This window comes from Psittacula echo, assembly GCF_963264785.1.
Source record: "Psittacula echo genome assembly, chromosome: 1".
In the NCBI taxonomy this organism is placed as follows: domain Eukaryota; kingdom Metazoa; phylum Chordata; class Aves; order Psittaciformes; family Psittacidae; genus Psittacula; species Psittacula echo.
In genome coordinates, this window is record NC_137735.1 from 157,142,576 (window position 1) to 157,160,822 (window position 18,247).

An 18,247-nucleotide genomic window follows, 5' to 3' on the forward strand; every position below is an offset into this window, starting at 1 on the left:
ATCACAAATTGAGCATTTTTTTAAATTAATTTTTTGTTGCTATATAATCAGGATAACCTGGTATTCACACATAGCTGCTGCATTTTTTTTTAGTATTCTACACCTTCAGGTTTTTAGTTACCAAATCATCCAAATGTGAGCCACTCATTCAATAACACACTGAATAAATTCCAATCAAGATGATATTTGGGTGGTGATATAGTTTGAATATTGGCAATATTTTTTGTTTAATGTTCCGCTTAAAAGTCTCTTGCAGACCAATTACATAAACCAGCTTCTGACTTTTATTTCACAAATTAAAAACAAAACTGTCGTGGTTTAAGCCCCGGCTGTAAATTAGAACCACGCAGTCTACTTCCCGCCTGCCCCCCACTCCCCAGAGGGATGGGGAGGAGAATCGAAAGGTGACTTTGGCTAGTTTGGGTCAGGTGTCCTGTTCCCGCTTCCTCCCGGCCCCTCCTCCTCCCTGGCAGAGCATGAGACTCACAAAGTCCTTGGTCAGTCTAAACATCAGTGTTATCAGCTTTGTTCCCAGGCCAAAAGTCAAAAACACAGTGCTGCAACAGCTACTAAGAAGGAGAAAAACTGACTGCTACTGCTGAACCCAGGACAAAAACAAACCCACAGCATTAAAAGGCACAATAGATAATCATAGAACTTCCACAATAGGCTACATTTTTTTTTTTTTTTAATTAAAAAACACTGGAAAACTAGATGAAATTAAGTTTGTATCTGTGTCACCAGACTTAATAATCCGTGCATTCATTTTGCACAAAGGAATCATTGAAAAGGAGTACAGATGCAGGGATGAGGATTTCAGCTCTGCTATCTCTGGGGTTCCCAGTCTATCCCCTAAGCAACTGCCATGTGGGTGAATTTGTGGAAGAAGGGCATTTTCTACAGCATTCGCTATTAGTATGGCCTTATTGCACAGAAGGCCTTAGTTCTAAAAAGACTCATCTTTCCCTGTCAACATATAACAGTGTAGGGCTAAGATGTCTACTTAGAATTTCGGTTTTTGCTCATCTTTTTCTTTCATTTAGATTTGTATTTTGTATCACAAATGGTGCATTTGTGCATTAATTGTACAAGACAAGAAATGATAGTGAATGGCAAGTCTTGTTGCTAAGAATGTAGACTGTGATCTAAGAAATCCTGCTTTTTTTCCAAACCTATCATGATTATCTTAAATGACCTTGGACAAGATGCGTAATAGACCATAATAAGAAGAATAGACCATGTTGGAGTGAGAAGGAAGAAAGCAATAACTTTCTTGGTCATAATAGCAATGATAGTAATATTCCAAAAAGAGAGGGTTATTCCGTGTTATAGCAAAATGCCAAAGTTGCACAAGAGCATGCAGGTTCATCAGCTGCTAGACTCCTGAGAAATGATGCCTCTGACAGCTATTTTACTTGTAATATGCTGGAAGTATTCAGAGCTTTTTCTGATTTTAATGTTAAACAAATCTGAAGGAATGAAAAATATATGTGAAACCCAAAATTCTGCATAGCAAGAGCTGATACCTATCATCACTTGATGGTACTATGTTACTTACAGTTTGTATGTCTTAGATGCGATCTTTGGTAAGTGTGTTATTTTGTTAGGGTTAACGAGGAGACAGGCAGCACAAACTGCTTACTAAAGCACAATCTATTGTCTTGGCTTTACGTTTCTTTCCTTGGAGAATTCTGCTCTAAATTATCTTTTTTTAAATGGCTTCAGACCTGAACAGCTTTATGCATGTCATGACAGACAGCTAGTCTTCATGTTACATCATTATCTTAAAAGGATAATATGATGCCAATATGTAGCAAAATAGCTTGTTTTCAGGAATTGGGTTCCTTAGATGCTTATTACCAGAAAGTGATACATGAGGCTACCTTGGTACTGTTAGGCTTGCATATGATGCATCTTAGGAATCTAAAGGAAGCAGATACTGATGCAATTGCCTGCCTGCCTAGCACCAAAGGCACCACGAAGCTTACCTATTACAAAGTACCCAATCAGAGAACGTATAAAATAGCAGACGTGGATATCAAGGTCTCCTGCCTCAAAGTACAAACAGGCCTTATAATAAAAAGATAAAACCTTGCAAGGAAAAATAATCTATTACAATGTTTTATTATTTTTAAAATTCAAATGTTTCTTTCTCCATGTATAACTTGAAAGTATTATTGTTACACAGTAAGTCTTAGTTCTCCTCCTGTACATGATGGACTTGGAGAATCAATGATCATAGAATCATAGAATAGTTAGGGTTGGAAAGGACCTTAAGATCATCCAGTTCCAACCCCCTGATACTCTTATACTTTACAGAAACCTTTCATGACTTTGAAGACTGTGCTTCAGACTTTCCAGACTAAATGATAAACCCAAGTTCTTCCAACATTTCTCATAGGTCACATTTTTCTGGTTTCTCTTCACTTTTTTTGTTTCCTTCTAAAGACTCCAGTTGTTCCTCATTTTTTTCTCTGAACCTCATGCCTAAAATCATATTACAGATGAATGAAGCAGGAATATGGTTTCCTGTGTTTACAGTCTGTACTGCTGCTTACAGAGTGTGCTATATTCCTTATTCAGAACAGGATGTTGTTGACTCATGTTCAACTGCATTCTACTATAATCTCCAAATTTTCTTTCAACTTAATCCGGCATGTGTATGAGTGATTATTCCACCAGACTCTCTACTCATAATTCTTGAATTCAGATCCCTGCAGTCTAATACCATTCTCCAAAATGATGGCAGTCTTTACAATCTTTGTAACATCCTCAGACTTAATAGGCATATTCTAAATTCTATATATCCTACATATTCATATAAATTCATAAATATTTATAAATATATATATGTAAATATAGATTAATATATATTTCTTGAGGCATGTCACAGTTGAGTACCTGAGAAATTCAAACTTTCAAAGGCTATATAAGTTTACGTGATAAAGAGCTGGTCTCCACACAGACAGCCCAGAGGAGCGATGAGAGCTGAGGGAAGCCAAATAATACCATGACTTATCTCCTCTGTGGCTATTACAGGAGTCGGCAGACTGTGAAAGTCGCATCCTCATAGTCAAGAATGGGCACAGCCGCCCCTGTACCAGCCTCATGGGGGACAGTGAACACGAGAAGTCAGTGGGTAGGCTGTCTGTCTTGCCCCACAGAGTGACACTGCCTATGGGCATGGGATTTGCTGTGAGGTGCAGGGAACAGCATTTCAGTACTGTGCAACATTTGTGGGATATTTAGGGGGGACCAAAGTGAAGGGAACGAGGGTGGTTTGAGGAGGATCAAGTGTGGAAAAAAAGAGAGAGAAGGGCATGAAAGGAGTCAGTCACACATAAACAGGTGCTAGTCTGATGATGCCTGAACCTGATCAATTCAGACTCTCATTTTCTAATTCAACTCCATTTTTAGTGCTTTTTCTGGTGCAGAGGTCCCTGAACTGTGTGCATGTATGGGGAAGGTCTGAGCACCAGTAGCTGGGGCAGACCAGGGGTGGGAGGCCCATGTGCCTGTGATGCTAGTACAGGGTGCGATGAGGGTCTACTGCCAGTGAATTACACTGGCCAGCACCAAGCTGGACCAGCGGGTGAGTGGGGCACATGGCCTAGAAGGTGGGGTTAAGGTATCCCTTGAGGTGAACATGAGGCATTGTGGGCTCCCAGGCAGCTGCTGAGACGGCTGTTTGGTTGGGAGACCATTTGTGTGTGTACACCTTTGCCTGGGGACAACAAGGACCCAGGCCCCAGTATGCAGTAGGATTCTGTATACTGGGCAAAGCGGGTGTCTGATGCTGGAGGCATCCACACTGTATATATTTCTATATATTTCCCACTTATGTGTTTTCATCCTTATCAGTCAGCAAGAGGATTAGGTCGTTGGTGCCATCACTGTTTATATGAGTACAGAGTGGATATGCCTATGTTGTGTGTCACATGTATACGGTTATACCTCTGTTGATATGTATATGTATGTAACATTGTGTGTGTGTGCACATGTCCAGGCAGAATGCATGCCTCGATAACATGAATAGAAAAATATCATTGAGGTAATAAGTGAGGAACAAATGCCTTTGGTTTTGTTGACAACTCTGGCACTAGTTTTGCAGAACACATACCAGTGAATCAGAACAGCCTACCACATTTTCCAGCTTGTCAATATATTTAAGAACTTCTGCCCAGCTAATAATCAAGAAGAGGAGGAGAGAGGGACTGAATTAGTGGAAAGAAGGGAAATGAAGATCTGAATAACCAAGAGAAATAAAGCTGATCTAATCTCATTTTGTTCCACTACTTTTTATTCTTGTCTCTTTCTTTGTCCTTTTGAATAAGTATTTGTATCTTTGTCACCAATATTAATTATGACTGTAGTAAATTTCCTGAAATAATTTCAATTGTCTTAATAAAAAAAGATTGTAAACTACTGTTTTCAATCATCCTATGCCAATCAAACTAATAATGAATTTACTGCTATTAACAAACAAACTGCATTAGTTTTAACTGAGTTCAGATTCCTATATAACAGCTTTTTGAAACAAAGAGAGAACATGGCACAGACAGTAAAGTGTTCAGAGAGTCTGAAGATCTGTAGCATTTAAGAAGGTTAGAGAGTAATACAGTTTTCATAGAGATTGAACCTGTCATCTAACCAATATGCAGATGTAAGTCTTCAAAGAGCTATACACTTATTTTCATCTTGTTCTGCTAATTACATGATTTTAGCTGAAATGTCTAAATATCCGTTGTGTAATTTTTAAAAATTCAATAAATATTAAAATAAGCTAGCTCATATTAATCTGCAGTTGAAAAAGTGTCATTATTCAAATAATTTTCACTTATAATGTGTGTACAAGCTTTACTGCATATTGAGAGTATTTCTAATATTAATTATGTATTTATAGTATTAATTGTATACTGTTCATAAAATAATTACATAGTTTCAAAGAAATGTGGTAATCAATGCTAACAATTATTTACTATTCTTGAGGAATGAAAGAAACATTACCTTCAGATACCACAATATAATTTGCATATTTTGACTGAAATATCTACTTCTGCAAGATATAAAAGGAATGATTATATAAAACACTCTTGGAAGAGAAACTGAAAATAAGTAATATGTAATCAGCTTAATAGTAAACACAAGATGCACTAAAAGAAAAAAAAAATCTCATTAGCTTTTTGGGGAAAAATAAACAAACCAACAAAACTAAACAGCACATATGATGAATTTTTCAGCTACAGAGGTACTGATTCTTCAGTAGTAGAAATTATAGGACAATCTAAAAGAGGATTATGTATTTGAGGTTTTTCTTCATATGCAATCAATGATAATACTAAAGGTTCCATTCAGTTACTAAAGAAACAAGATGAATGTAAAAGATATTTTCTTGAAGGTTTTAATAATTTTTTAATAATTTCTTATCCAGACAAGCATGAGTACAGACATAGTAAGTCAAAGCATCTTACTGCTCCCAGAAAAACTGAACATTCAAACCTTCTACAACCAATTATTTCAAAGTAAAATAACACAAAATGCATTACTGATTGAGATATTAGAAAAAAAAAAAAAAAAAAACAAACCAAAAAACCAAAGCAAACAAAAAACCCCACCAAAACCCAAAAAAACTTTACACTTACAGTGGCATTTTAACATGAAGATGTCACATATATTTGCTGATATTGTACCTAATGTTAAAGCACATTTGGCAAAATCTCTTATGGGACATGGTATAACCACTGCAACTCTTCCTGGTTAAAATTCATTTCAGTGTTTTTCTGTCTGAACATTCAGATCACTCTTGCTCTCTCTGAAGTGGTTTGCGCTCTGGAGGAAGCACTGGCTGTAACTTCTGCCAGCGTTGTGGAGGCCAGAGGATATGAGTAGCTCGAGCATGTAAAAGTCCAAGAGAAACCTGTAAACAAAATGTAAACCATAGAAATCTTTAAATACTGAAAAAAAAAAAAAAATGTGGAAAATACAAAGCACATCATGATTTGATAGAGAAATGAGAGAATACAAAGTAGAGAACTCTGCATGCATGAAGAGCGTGTAATGCATGTAACAAGAGGAAAAGGAAAACTGCTTCAGAGATAATAATTTTTTTTTACATAAAACATTTTGTGAAACTCAAAACAGCTTGCTGAAACGCACTGGCTGTAACAAACATTAACTGGGAATGTTTTTTCAGGTTCAAGAGAAACAGCTACTCAAAGTGGATGAGGCATCCTATAATCCACCTAAAGCTTTTGGTTGTTGGTTATTCTGGGTATGTCAGAACAGGGTTCAAGTATCTATTCTGAATAAGTTAAACAGAACCTGTGTCTTGAATTTGAACTATGTACACTAATCACACCAAGACAGTGGCTTTTCTAAACATGCTGTGCTTTCCATTTATCACTGTTCTATTTTGTCTCCAACCAAAATGGAAATTATTATGAATCATAAATATTTCCCTGAGGATGAAAAGTATTTTTGGTAGAACTATTTGAAACACGTCTACAGATCAAATATTTTGAAGTTCTAGGACTTCTACACTTCACTCATATGTTTTGTAAACATATTTTACCATGATATTTATTATTAATTTACTTCAGTAAAATTAATTCATTAATGTTTTACTTCAAGAAATCAAAATCAAAGTCAATATTGACATTGTTTACAAAGGAATCACTTATAGGTAACATATAACTGAATATATAACATATATATTATATAACAAAACTGAATTGTTTAGAAAGCCTTAAGAAAAATACAAGAAAGGATCTTTTCAAATACAGTATGAAATGGCTAGACTAAGAATAGCTGAAAATAAAATAGTCATATTTTCAGATTGAGGTAATAAGACAGGTCTTCAATGTTTTTACTTAATATTTAAATTAATCAGTTTGATATGGAATTAATCTCCCTTAATTTGAAAAGCCTGCAGGATAGACTTCTGCATCTTACATTACTTGTTCAGACTTCTGGAGACAGAAGTGAGTAAGCTACCCACCGACTATGAAGTGCCAATAGAAAAGTTACAAACAGGACAAAAACATGGTTAGAAATACTGGAATGTCTCTATATCTAAAATGATTAAATAATTCAGACTCCTAAAGAGACAACACGGTCAGAAGTCTATAAAATTAGAATGGCACAGATAAAGAATGCATAGGCTTTATTTGCCTACTATGTCATCATTTCTCATAAGAATGAGGAAACATCAGATGACATTATCTTAAAGAATTTTAAAAAACAACATCCTTCTTCAGAGTGTGCATGGTTACATTATACTTGCATACGTTACACAGGATACTGAAGAGACCAGAAAATAATAACAGAACAAACTGGTACAAATAATAATTGAAAATAAACAAAGTAACAGTGTAGTCTCTATATTCATAGAATCATAGAATCATAGAATAGTTAGGGTTGGAAAGGACCTTGAGATCATCTAGTTCCAACTCCCCTGCCATGGGCAGGGACACCCCACACTAAACCATGCCACCCAGGGCCTCATCCAACCTGGCCTTGAACACCGCCAAGGATGGAGCATTCACAACCTCCCTGGGCAACCCATTCCAGTGCCTCACCAGCCTTACAGCAAAGAACTTCTTCCTTATATCCAATCTAAACTTCCCCTGTTTAAGTTTGAACCCGTTACCCCTTGTCCTGTCACTACAGTCCCTGATGAAGAGTCCCTCCCCAGCATCCTTGTAGGCCCCCTTCAGATACTGGAAGGCTGCTATGAGGTCTCCACGCAGCCTTCTCTTCTCCAGGCTGAACAGCCTCAACTTTCTCAGCCTGTCTTCATACAGGAGGTGCTCCAGTCCCCTGATCATCCTCGTGGCCCTCCTCTGAACTTGTGTCAACAGTTCCATGTCCTTTTTATGTTGAGGACACCAGAACTGCACACAATACTCCAAGTGAGGTCTCACGAGAGCAGAGTAGAGGGGCAGGATCACCTCCTTCAACCTGCTGGTCACGCTCCTCTTGATGCAGCCCAGGATACGGTTGGCTTTCTGGGCTGCGAGCGCACACTGAAGCCGGCTCATGTTCATTTTCTCACCGACCAACACCCCCAAGTCCTTCTCTGCAGGGCTGCTCTGAATCTCTTCTCTGCCCAACCTGTAGCTGTGCCTGGGATTGCTGCGACCCAGGTGTGGGAACTTGCACTTGTCATGGTTAAACTTCATAAGGTTGGCATCAGCCCACCTCACAAGCATGACAAGGTCCCTCTGGATGGCATCCCTTCCCTCCAGTGTATCAACCAAACCACACAGCTTGATGAGGGCGCACTCAATCCCACTATCCATGTCACCAACAAAGGACATATTCCACATAAGGAAACACCGAGAGAAAAATTATGTACTTGTTCTGTTCTTATGCTCTAATAATCTGGTACTGGTTGTTGTCAGAGCCAGAGTTAAATGGATTTCTGATTTGAACCTGTACATTGCTGCTTAAATTTTTATGTAAACTCAGTTCTTCAGTTCCATTCCATTTGTCATCACAAAAAAAAAAAAAAAGTTATTTCAGCAAGCAGGTAATTCAGCATTTTATGCAAATTGACACCAAATAGGCCCCTAGGAATATCTTCAGCTAATTTTCTTGATTTAATTTCATAGGATTAATGTATATTCACCAGTCTCTCTCCTCTACATAATCAAATCAGTGAAGCTGAAGTGGTCTATATCTAATTCTATATTCTGTAGCTTGATGAAGCAGGTGCTGAATTACTTGAATATAATTTGGTTACTTAATAACCCATGATATCTAAAAGAATCTGAAGTAGATCACTCTAATTGCAGTCTAGCATCATATTTCACTTGCTTGATCCCTTGCAGTGATCACTTGTTCCCCAGATCCATTGCAGCTTTTTTCCTGCACTTAAGCAAAGGACAGACTGCTAAGTGATAACTCTTTTTGATAGGATTTAGCTGGCTTTTTAAGTCTTGACACACTTCTATGTAGTTTATTTGATATTTATGGAATTCACAATATCCTTTATCTTAATTATCCCATAAAGCAGTCTGCAAATGTAATATTACCATAGGGATGTGTTCCCTGAGTATAAAGCATGATGGCACACACATTACAGGCTGGTGCCAAAATATAAAAGCACAGCAAACCCCACCACTGTATATAAAATGTGACAGCATTAGTACAAAGAAAAATGTTAAAATACTCTTCTCAAACACAAATAACATCTCATTTTCAAAGCTGTGTGTTTTTCTCCATGCACTGCTTGTTACTGTTGTCAGCAGGGGGTTCTCACGCATAATGAGAATATAATAAATGAGTCAAAACTTGTTTGAAGTTGAAGCTGGGAATAATTTTGCCCAGAGGATTACTTCTACTGACCATCATCTGACTTGAAACTAATAAAGAAATATCCTTCCTATAAACCTGATTTACAGGACAACATGACTAGTGCTAAAAAGAAAAAATGGGTATTGTTGATTGATGGAAGTCTTTAGTAAATAACATATGACATTGATGCTATAGGGCTTCTTTTATAATAACTTCAAGGCTCACTTTAAAAGCACCTTGACATTTAACTTCTGCAAACAACCTTGATAACTTTTGTCCATTGCCTATTATTATGCTGTAGTTACCACAGGAGCCATGAATTTCACTGAGGAAGAACAGAATTGTTCTCAGAGAATAACCTGCCCTTGTTAATGGGTTTACCCTCATCAAGGTTAGATATGGACAGAGGGTGAACTGAGAGCTATACTTTCCATCACAACAGTGAAATACTGAAATAACCTATTAAAAAAAAAAAAAGAGATTAATCAGCTCCCATAAAGAATTATTTACTCTCATTACTTAAGAAAATAAGTATTCTCCCTCTAAACAACTGTATTAAGAAAAAATTTTACAGGTACAAATTCTTTGAGAATCATATTTCATTTACAGACATGAGTAATAGATGCCAGCAATTTAAATAGTTGATTTTCATTTCTACATTATGATCTATTTATTTTTCTTGCTGTGTCAACAGACACTATGTGGAACTGAATCCGCTCACCAACCGGTACCTCACCACTCACAGACCGATACCGATACCTCGCCCCCCCACCCAGCAGCATTCTAGCCCTTCCAGGAACTCTCAGTTCTACATCCTGGGCATGACGTGCTGTGGTATGGAATACCTCTTTGGCTAGTTTGGGTCAGGTGTCCTGTCCCTGCTTCCTCCCGGCCCCTCCTCCTCCCTGGCAGAGCATGAGACTCACAAAAGTCCTTGGTCAGGGTAAACATTCTGACCAGCAACCAAAAACATCGGCTTTATCAGTATTATTCCCAGGCCAAAAGTCTAAACCACAGCACTGCACCAGCTACTAAGAAGTAGAAAAACTGACTGCTACTGCTAAACCAGGACAATAGCCAAGATTTCAAATTCTGTAACAACATTAAAACAAGCAAATACAGCACCAATGAATATAACCTGAGAAATAGCAATGCAGAAGCAAAAAAGTCAATTTTAATTAGTCAGGTTGCTAATTAGAAGTGATAACAAGACGAAAAGACAAGAGCCAATGCAAGAATATTAGTCCAGTTGTTTTTGTAGCCCTGAAAGCCAGTATTGCCATTGCTAGTAACAAGCTGTAGACCTTACACCAATTCTGCAAGGCCTCAAGATTAATTTCTCAGGCTTTGTCTGAACTTTCTTTGCCCGCCTGGAGTTTTGATTTAGCTTGTTTAGGTGCAACAGTTTTTCTAATGAGTAGGTGACTATTGCCTAATTTGTTACAGTTTTGCTTATATGACTTATATTGGTTTATATTTGCATAATCTTGTGGTATAATCAAGGCTTTTACATATACAATAAAAAGTAATTATTCTGTATAGAATGAAATATTTATGACTTTGACATAATAATGTGGTTTATAGGAGTATAGGCGTGGGATAAGACAGCCTTATAAAAAACCTAGGAATGATCATTAAAAAAACAACTGACCGAGGAGCTGGACAGAGGTTTTAAGACTAGCAAAGAGGAAAAAAATATTGGAGGAGAACAAGGAGTGTACTAACATATGTAAAAGAAAATATATAATAAATACAGATGAAAAGTGATGTTTATGATTAATAAAGAAAGAACAAGACAAAAAAACACATTAGGAAATATGCTGAATTAGTCCTAAGTGGAACTGAGAGTGAGGAATAAGAAACAATCAACACCACAGTACCCCTACTGAAGAATTCAGGATGCCAGTAACATACTAAACCACCATTTTCCCTTTTGAGAAGGATGTTGCTGCCAACCTCAGGACAATTTAGAGTGCAAATGGTAATACCATTGTAATTGAACTAACCATATTAACAGTCCAAGTAAAATACTGTAAATTGTTACAATTCTAATGCAGCTGTGAATTGTTGGCTTCTCATATGAGGCAAGTTCACTTTTTTTGCTCACAACAAAGTTTTCATTGTATCACTATGTTACTGCTGGTTTTCTAATTGAGTCTCCATAAACTCTGCTTAAGTAGAGAAAGGAAGGAAAAGTTATCTTTCTTCTCTTCACTTGATATTTCTTTTTGTATTTTTCCTAAACAAAAATAGTAATTTTGATGAAATCTTAATAAATACATTTTGGTTTCACTGTTTCTTCTACTGCCAAAAAAAACCCAAACATTCAAAACAAAAAAAGAAGAAAATTAAATAGCCTATTTTAGTATTTTCTTACAATATATTTTGATTTGGGGGAACTGTGACTGAAATTTAATGTAGTTATTTCAATAAAAACATGAAATATGCATGAAACTTGTACATCTTTCTGGCAGAAGATGCTGTAATAATCATATTACAAAGTATAAAGTAATATAAAAAATGTGTGAATATCTAGATAAGTCACAGAAGATAATAATAAGTGAAGGTAATAGAAAGATAATAATAAAAAAGCATAGCAGTAATCCTTAACATTGGATCAACAATCCTCTCTGAAGGTGTACTTGAACAAGTAATTGAATACAAATATACTTATCCTAAAGAAGAAATACTAAAAAAAAAATACTGTATGAAAAATCATATTATTTCATCATGTTTAAGCCTAGAAAAATTTCAATATTCATTTGTATTTTGTCTCCTGGAATCACTAATAAATGTTTACATCATACAAATCCTCTAAAATACCACTGGAAAGGAACAATGCTAGCTACTCAAAAAACTAGAAGCAGACCTAGATTACAAGTGCCACAGACTCTAACCTTCAGAATTTTCATCAACAGCCAGCCAAAAAATCACAATTTTAAAGGCTTACATTAGCCTCTGTTTTTTCAAGAGGCATTTTTGCTTTGGTTCCTTAAGCTGAGTTATATTTTAACAACCTTGTACATGCCTTCTAAATGCCATGGCCAATGCAAAACATTCAAACACATGCACACAAAAAAAAAATTCTCAAACCAAAAAGATATAAAAAACCGTAAACAATCACAGTGTTACAAATGATGCTTTCTATTCTCTGCAGTAAGATATTCTTATTACTTTTTTTTTATAATGCACAGGTTAGTAAAGAAGCTTTATGTACAGCATTTCAAATGCTCAGCAATATGGAACATCATCTGTATTCATTTTTCTTCTCATTTTCTGTTTCATAAAACAAAGTCATTGGGGATAGGAGGGTGCAACCCTGTAGCAGCAGAGGTCTATTCAGACTATACTTTGCTGGCTGGATACTTGCTACTCCCTACAGAGGTTCTGAAAGGTGGCAATACAAATTAGGTGAAAAATCCTCTAATATGGAGAAATCCTGTGTAGTTTATAGGTAGTCCTATTTGAGCAGACATACAGCTTTAATGAATTTTTCCAGATCCAGTAGGTCATAGCCCTGCTACCTACATCATATTAGGCAGTTAGCTATAGCTTGACAGTACTGAAATTCTGGAAGATCAAGAATGCCAAAATTGTGGAGGTTGAAAAGTGTGTGTAAAGAGACCAGGCTAACGAGAAAGGATAGAAAAAAGTGCTACAATATTTCAGCCCCCAAAATCTCAAAGAAAATCTCAGGATAGAAATGCTTAGGCAACTATGCAGGGTTTCGGCTATAATGATAACAACAATATATAGTGTGGGATACCTATCTGTGTCAAATGAGATTGCTTGTCTTTAAGAAAGGTTGTTGCACTGGGTTTTGATATTAGATTCTAGTGTAAAATGGTCTCAAAGAGAATTCTTCCAGTAAATTAATCTTTTCAAAAAAATCCATACTTTAATAGAAAGTTAACATGATTGCTATTACATTTCATTTTCTGTACATGGTTGAACTACTATCAAGTGCAGTACAAGGAAAAAGGCTCAATAAAAATAAAATCCTGTGGATTACCGTAAAATCCCAGAGAAACCACTTTCTCTAGTAGAAGTATCTTGGACAATGAACAATGGCAGAAGTAATAAATATCCTTGACCTCCTTCTTTTATGCATGCAAGAATAACACAAAGATGAGAATCAATAGATAATTTTGTTCATAAAACTATACCACAGCAGATGTTCTTTAACTCAGTTAAGCTCAGTGAAGGTTGGCATAACAAGATGCTAACTAGCTCATGAATACAAAAAAAAGTGATAGATGCCTTTCAACTACATAGAAAAATGCTAGCATCTTCATCATTCTTTCCTCTTGTAAATGAACAATTCAGACCTAATGCAGCCATACAGATCTAATGACAAGGAAAAGAATGCAGCCCATTAATATTACTAGTAAGTGTTCCATTACGGTTCCATTAGTTTGAGAGCTGAAGCAGCAGCTCTAGCTATAGATAAAACATCCCATGTGTTTATCTTTCACAGATCTATTGTAGAATCAGTAAAGATCCTTATTAAAGTTATCAAATTCAGACATGTCCATTGAGATAGAAAATATATTATTAAAAATCTGAAATTATCATATCAATGATAATTATTTTAAGAAGTTCTAAACAGTGAAAATAGACACTCAAAAGGGATGCACATCTACTAGACATATGCACAGACACAATCACAAAATAAGACTTAAAAGACAGAAATATATTTCAAAAGCAGTGGATGATACCCAGAATTAATAAAATTTGCATGTTAGCACAGAGTATCTGCCTGAAATTAGTGTAACAATTGTGACTGTTCCACTCCAGCATGGTTTTGCAATTTAAGCTATTCATATCAGAAGAGGTGAGCACAGTCAGTGCATTGTAATAAAAGTTCAGGTTATTGATTAAATTGAAAAAAAAAATGTAATGTACTAAATTTCAAAGTAACTGGATTGCATTCTCATTTGTTCTACCGTATCTACATGCCTGTGTTAAACCTCAAGCTACAAAAGAGGTAGAGGAAGGAAATGGCCAATATAAACAGAATGTATTTCACACCTCAGATTCTTCTACAGTTTGATTGTGCAGACAGGGACTAGTTAACATTGAAGCATAATTTACATTCATAACAGTAGTGCAGATTTAAAGGAATTCAGTATAGTGTATTTTTTTATTCAATTCACAAAGAAATCAGCTGTCAATGCCACTGACTAAATTAAACACAGTAACAGGGTTGGTAAAAGTATTCTATGACCTGAATTCTATCTCAATGCATTTTCTTGGAATTGTCAAGGAGGTATTCTTGCAAGAGACACTATAGCTAATTAACTTCTTCACTCTTTCACAGTTTATTCTTCTGTGTTTTCTAAAGACATCTTTTTAAAACAGAGGTTAGCATATAACATAGCATTAATACTCTTTTATCTTGAGTAAATACAGCATCCTCAGAAATTTTTCTTTCTTGCTTATGATTAACAAAACCATTATGGTAAACAGGTCTACAAAAAGATTTACAAACTAATCTATTACTTAGTTTAGATTTTTAGTAACAAAATGGTGAAAGAATTTGCTTAGTGCACAGTATGATGTGCTTTGTATGCTGCATATACATAAGTATTGTTTAATAGTTAAAAGCTTTTTAATGTTTCACTGGGTGATGCACAAAAATTCCTAGGCTAAACAGGATTGTCACTAAGCCATGTAACTCAACAGAAGAACAAAATGTACTAATAGCTTTTATGAAGCAGCTCCACATTAAAAAGCAGTAATATATTTGCAATATTTTAAGAATTGATAAATCAAGTGACAGAAAACAATTATTAAAACACATTTATTATCTTCATCTAGAAAGTATTAGCTATATCCCAAATCTATGCATATTAATTATTCAGGAATACATAAAAGCCTTCAATGTGAATTTCTGTTCAGCAGTATATTGTGTCAGTACCAAGAGTCAGAAGAATGTCAGGCTTAGTGACATTTTTCAGCTTACTACACTAATATTATGTGCATTGTCTTTCCTGACTGAATACTTAGGACATTAATCAGAAATGCTGTGCATTACAAATTAAGTTTATTTCCAGTTTTGTTCTGTTGTTTGTCATGAATTTGGGGCTTCATTCTAAAGATTTGCCAATTACATCAGCACAGTGCAGGTAGTACATGGGACGAGTCCCAGAGCAGCTCTGAGGGCTCACTCGCACGCAGGTATCCAGAGTCTACACTTGTCTCTCTCCACAAACTTAATTCATCCCCATAGGCTGGTGCTCAAGCAGATGGAGCCATCTGCTCCATCACCCCTTCCTTGTGGTGCTTTGTGCTTCCAGGAGAGCCAGAGGCATCCCAGAACTGCTCTGGCATAGAGATTTACTGTGATGCTCTGCAATATGGGGAAAAGCCTTGGCATATTCCTGTTCTGTTTCCACCACATGTTCACAGATGCAGGCCCTAATGATGAGTGCTTAGTACTGCAAAGCTGAGCAAACAAACCGAGATGACAGATCACAGTCCAGAAAATTTCCAAAAGTATGACTGTGCCACCGGAGATCATATACATGCAGGCTGGGAGAGATGACATTTTAGATTCATTCAGGATTGGAAAAAAAGAAAGGAAGGAGTCCTACTGTCAGAAGGCAAACAGTAAGCTGCAATTTCTAGATATACTCAAATTTGTTAAAACAAATGATGTGAAAAAAACCCTCACATATTAGTTTTATCTCTGCCACCTAATTTACATTCCTCATACTCTTTTGAAAAGCTGAGCAAAGTACCTGATCTCATAGGTCAAAAATCAGGGCTACTTATGAACTTAGGTCTAACTATTGACACTAGGAGATGTCATGGAGAACATCTCATCCCTGTTGCCTTGTTTGCTGTTAATAAAAGCTCCAGCCTGTGTGGCCCCATCAAGTAAGCACTAGGAGCAGCAGACCCCAGCTGTGTGGGAAAGTTCAGTATCTTATATTTTACCTGGCAGATACCTGGCACTCTGACAAGATCACCTTACAATAATTATCTAATGCTAAGGTAAGAAAAAACAAAACATAACAAAAGACAAAGTAAAGAAGGCCAGCAATAACTGGAAAAGTTAGTTCAAAGGAATAGGTGAGAAAATATATCTTAATTAAAACAAAATTTTACAACACACTATGATAGCACAACTGTCAATGGGCAAAGGAAACCTTTTCTAAAGCTAGGAGAACTGTTCAGAAATGTTCAGTGACAATAGTGTATATTTTCAGCAAATAGATCTGTCAGCCTAATCACAGCTTTTCTCACACATTTCAACAGTTTTAGCCTGATACAAATGAGATTGTTGCAAAACTGTTAAAAAAATAATTTCAGCTTTTTCTTACCTTAAAAAGATGACTGTTCAATACACTATTGCACCTAACTAAACACTTCAAAAATTCCTACTGTTAGGCTTGCCTATATTTTCATCCAAAATGGCATACAGAAAAACTTCGACTTAAAGAAAACATCGTGTTGGTAATGTGAGCTATGAAAAGCAATGGGGAGTAAATATTCAATGAGCAGCTAGGATATCAAACTGTCATTAAATTGCTGCATGGTATGTTATTAAAATTATAAAAGACTGTTTAATAGAGGTCTTTGTGTGAGGATAGTTAGAGCTCATCTAAAATGGTACATTTCATTAAGATAATTGTGTATACATAATCTCCCCAAGTTGATTTACTGGAAGAAACCCTCACATAAATACTTTAAAAATATACAAAGATTTTTCTCCTTCTTATATCTATAATAATAGCTACGAATTTAAAATGCTTAAATACCTCCTTTCTTGTCTTTATCTGAATTACTTTGCATTTTTGTTAAAACCATGGGGAACATGTACTAAACCAGCTTTTACTTTACTTGGAAAAAAAATCTCCAAAATATAGTTTCTTTTCTAGTCAATCTCACTATTATTTAGCATTCTCTGTTTTTATGATACTGTGATAATTGTCAAAATATAAGGTTTCTTGGTATAATTCAAATCACATAGCTATCCTTTCACTTTATAACAGAAATTATGATTAAATAATTGGCACTATACACTTATTAATATGATTTCCACAGCCTACATCACTAGTCCTCTTCATATTCACTTTTTCTTTTCTTCAGTTCATTCCTGATTAGCCTAAGATAATGGCATAGCAGGTTTTGCTGTGGAAAAAAAGCTTCACAAAAATAAATCAGAAGCATAATAAGACTCATGTTCTCAATCAAATACAGTTGCAGTTCTTCCTTGCAGTCCTGAGTCTACAAGGATTGCACATCTCATGTGAGATGATTGTTTAATTCTCCACAGAAAACTCTCTCCCTGAGCAAGCATATGTGCTTATCGAGAAGGCAATTTGGTAGCAAAGTGACATGATGGATCGAGCCACTGGGCCTGGCCTGTGCACCTGGCAGCCCAGGTGGGCTGATCCAAAGGAGGAGCAGAGTAACAGAGCCCCCCTTCCTTATGGGGACATCAGAAAAATGAGGAAGGATAGAAGTAGCCCACATATGAGCTTCCTGACCATTACATTAGAGGACCAGTTAATTGGACTAAAGAGGTACTTTCTGCTATCTTAGATGTCACAGGAAACTACTGGCTGCTATGCCTCCTCATTCAGAAGAGGAAGACTAATTAATGCAGTTGACCGCATATTCAATAAAATATTATTTCACAGTTGTAATGAAATCATAGTTCAGCAAATCATATGCTAAAATTAAAAATTCAAATAGAATACTTGAGCACATTTTTAAAATCAAGTAAAATAAAATAATATTAATACAATTTCCAGTGAGCTGATGATCCAGAATTATTAACCCTTTTAAATTACCCAAGTTTTCAGATTATATGTAGCTATTAGGTATTTTAGCAAGATATAAACACATGGGACTGACAGGTCATAGATACAGGAAAAGAATTATCATATTCTGGATCTGAAAGATCTAAGTATTAAACTTCAACACCACTAAAATTAAT

At 35.9% G+C, this 18,247-nt stretch overlaps 1 protein-coding gene across 1 annotated transcript in view; it reads right to left on the reverse strand.

The window, feature by feature from the left end:
• Window positions 1–4,850: 4,850 nt before the first annotated feature.
• The window catches only part of IMMP2L (inner mitochondrial membrane peptidase subunit 2), a gene marked incomplete at its 5' end in the record, with an annotated part of 459,378 nt that continues 445,981 nt past the window's right edge, over window positions 4,851–18,247 (reverse strand). The window contains one exon of the mRNA XM_080632403.1: window positions 4,851–5,917. Coding sequence (XP_080488529.1) covers window positions 5,798–5,917 — 120 coding nt within the window. The 3' untranslated portion in view covers window positions 4,851–5,797. The remainder of the gene's footprint in view (window positions 5,918–18,247) is intronic.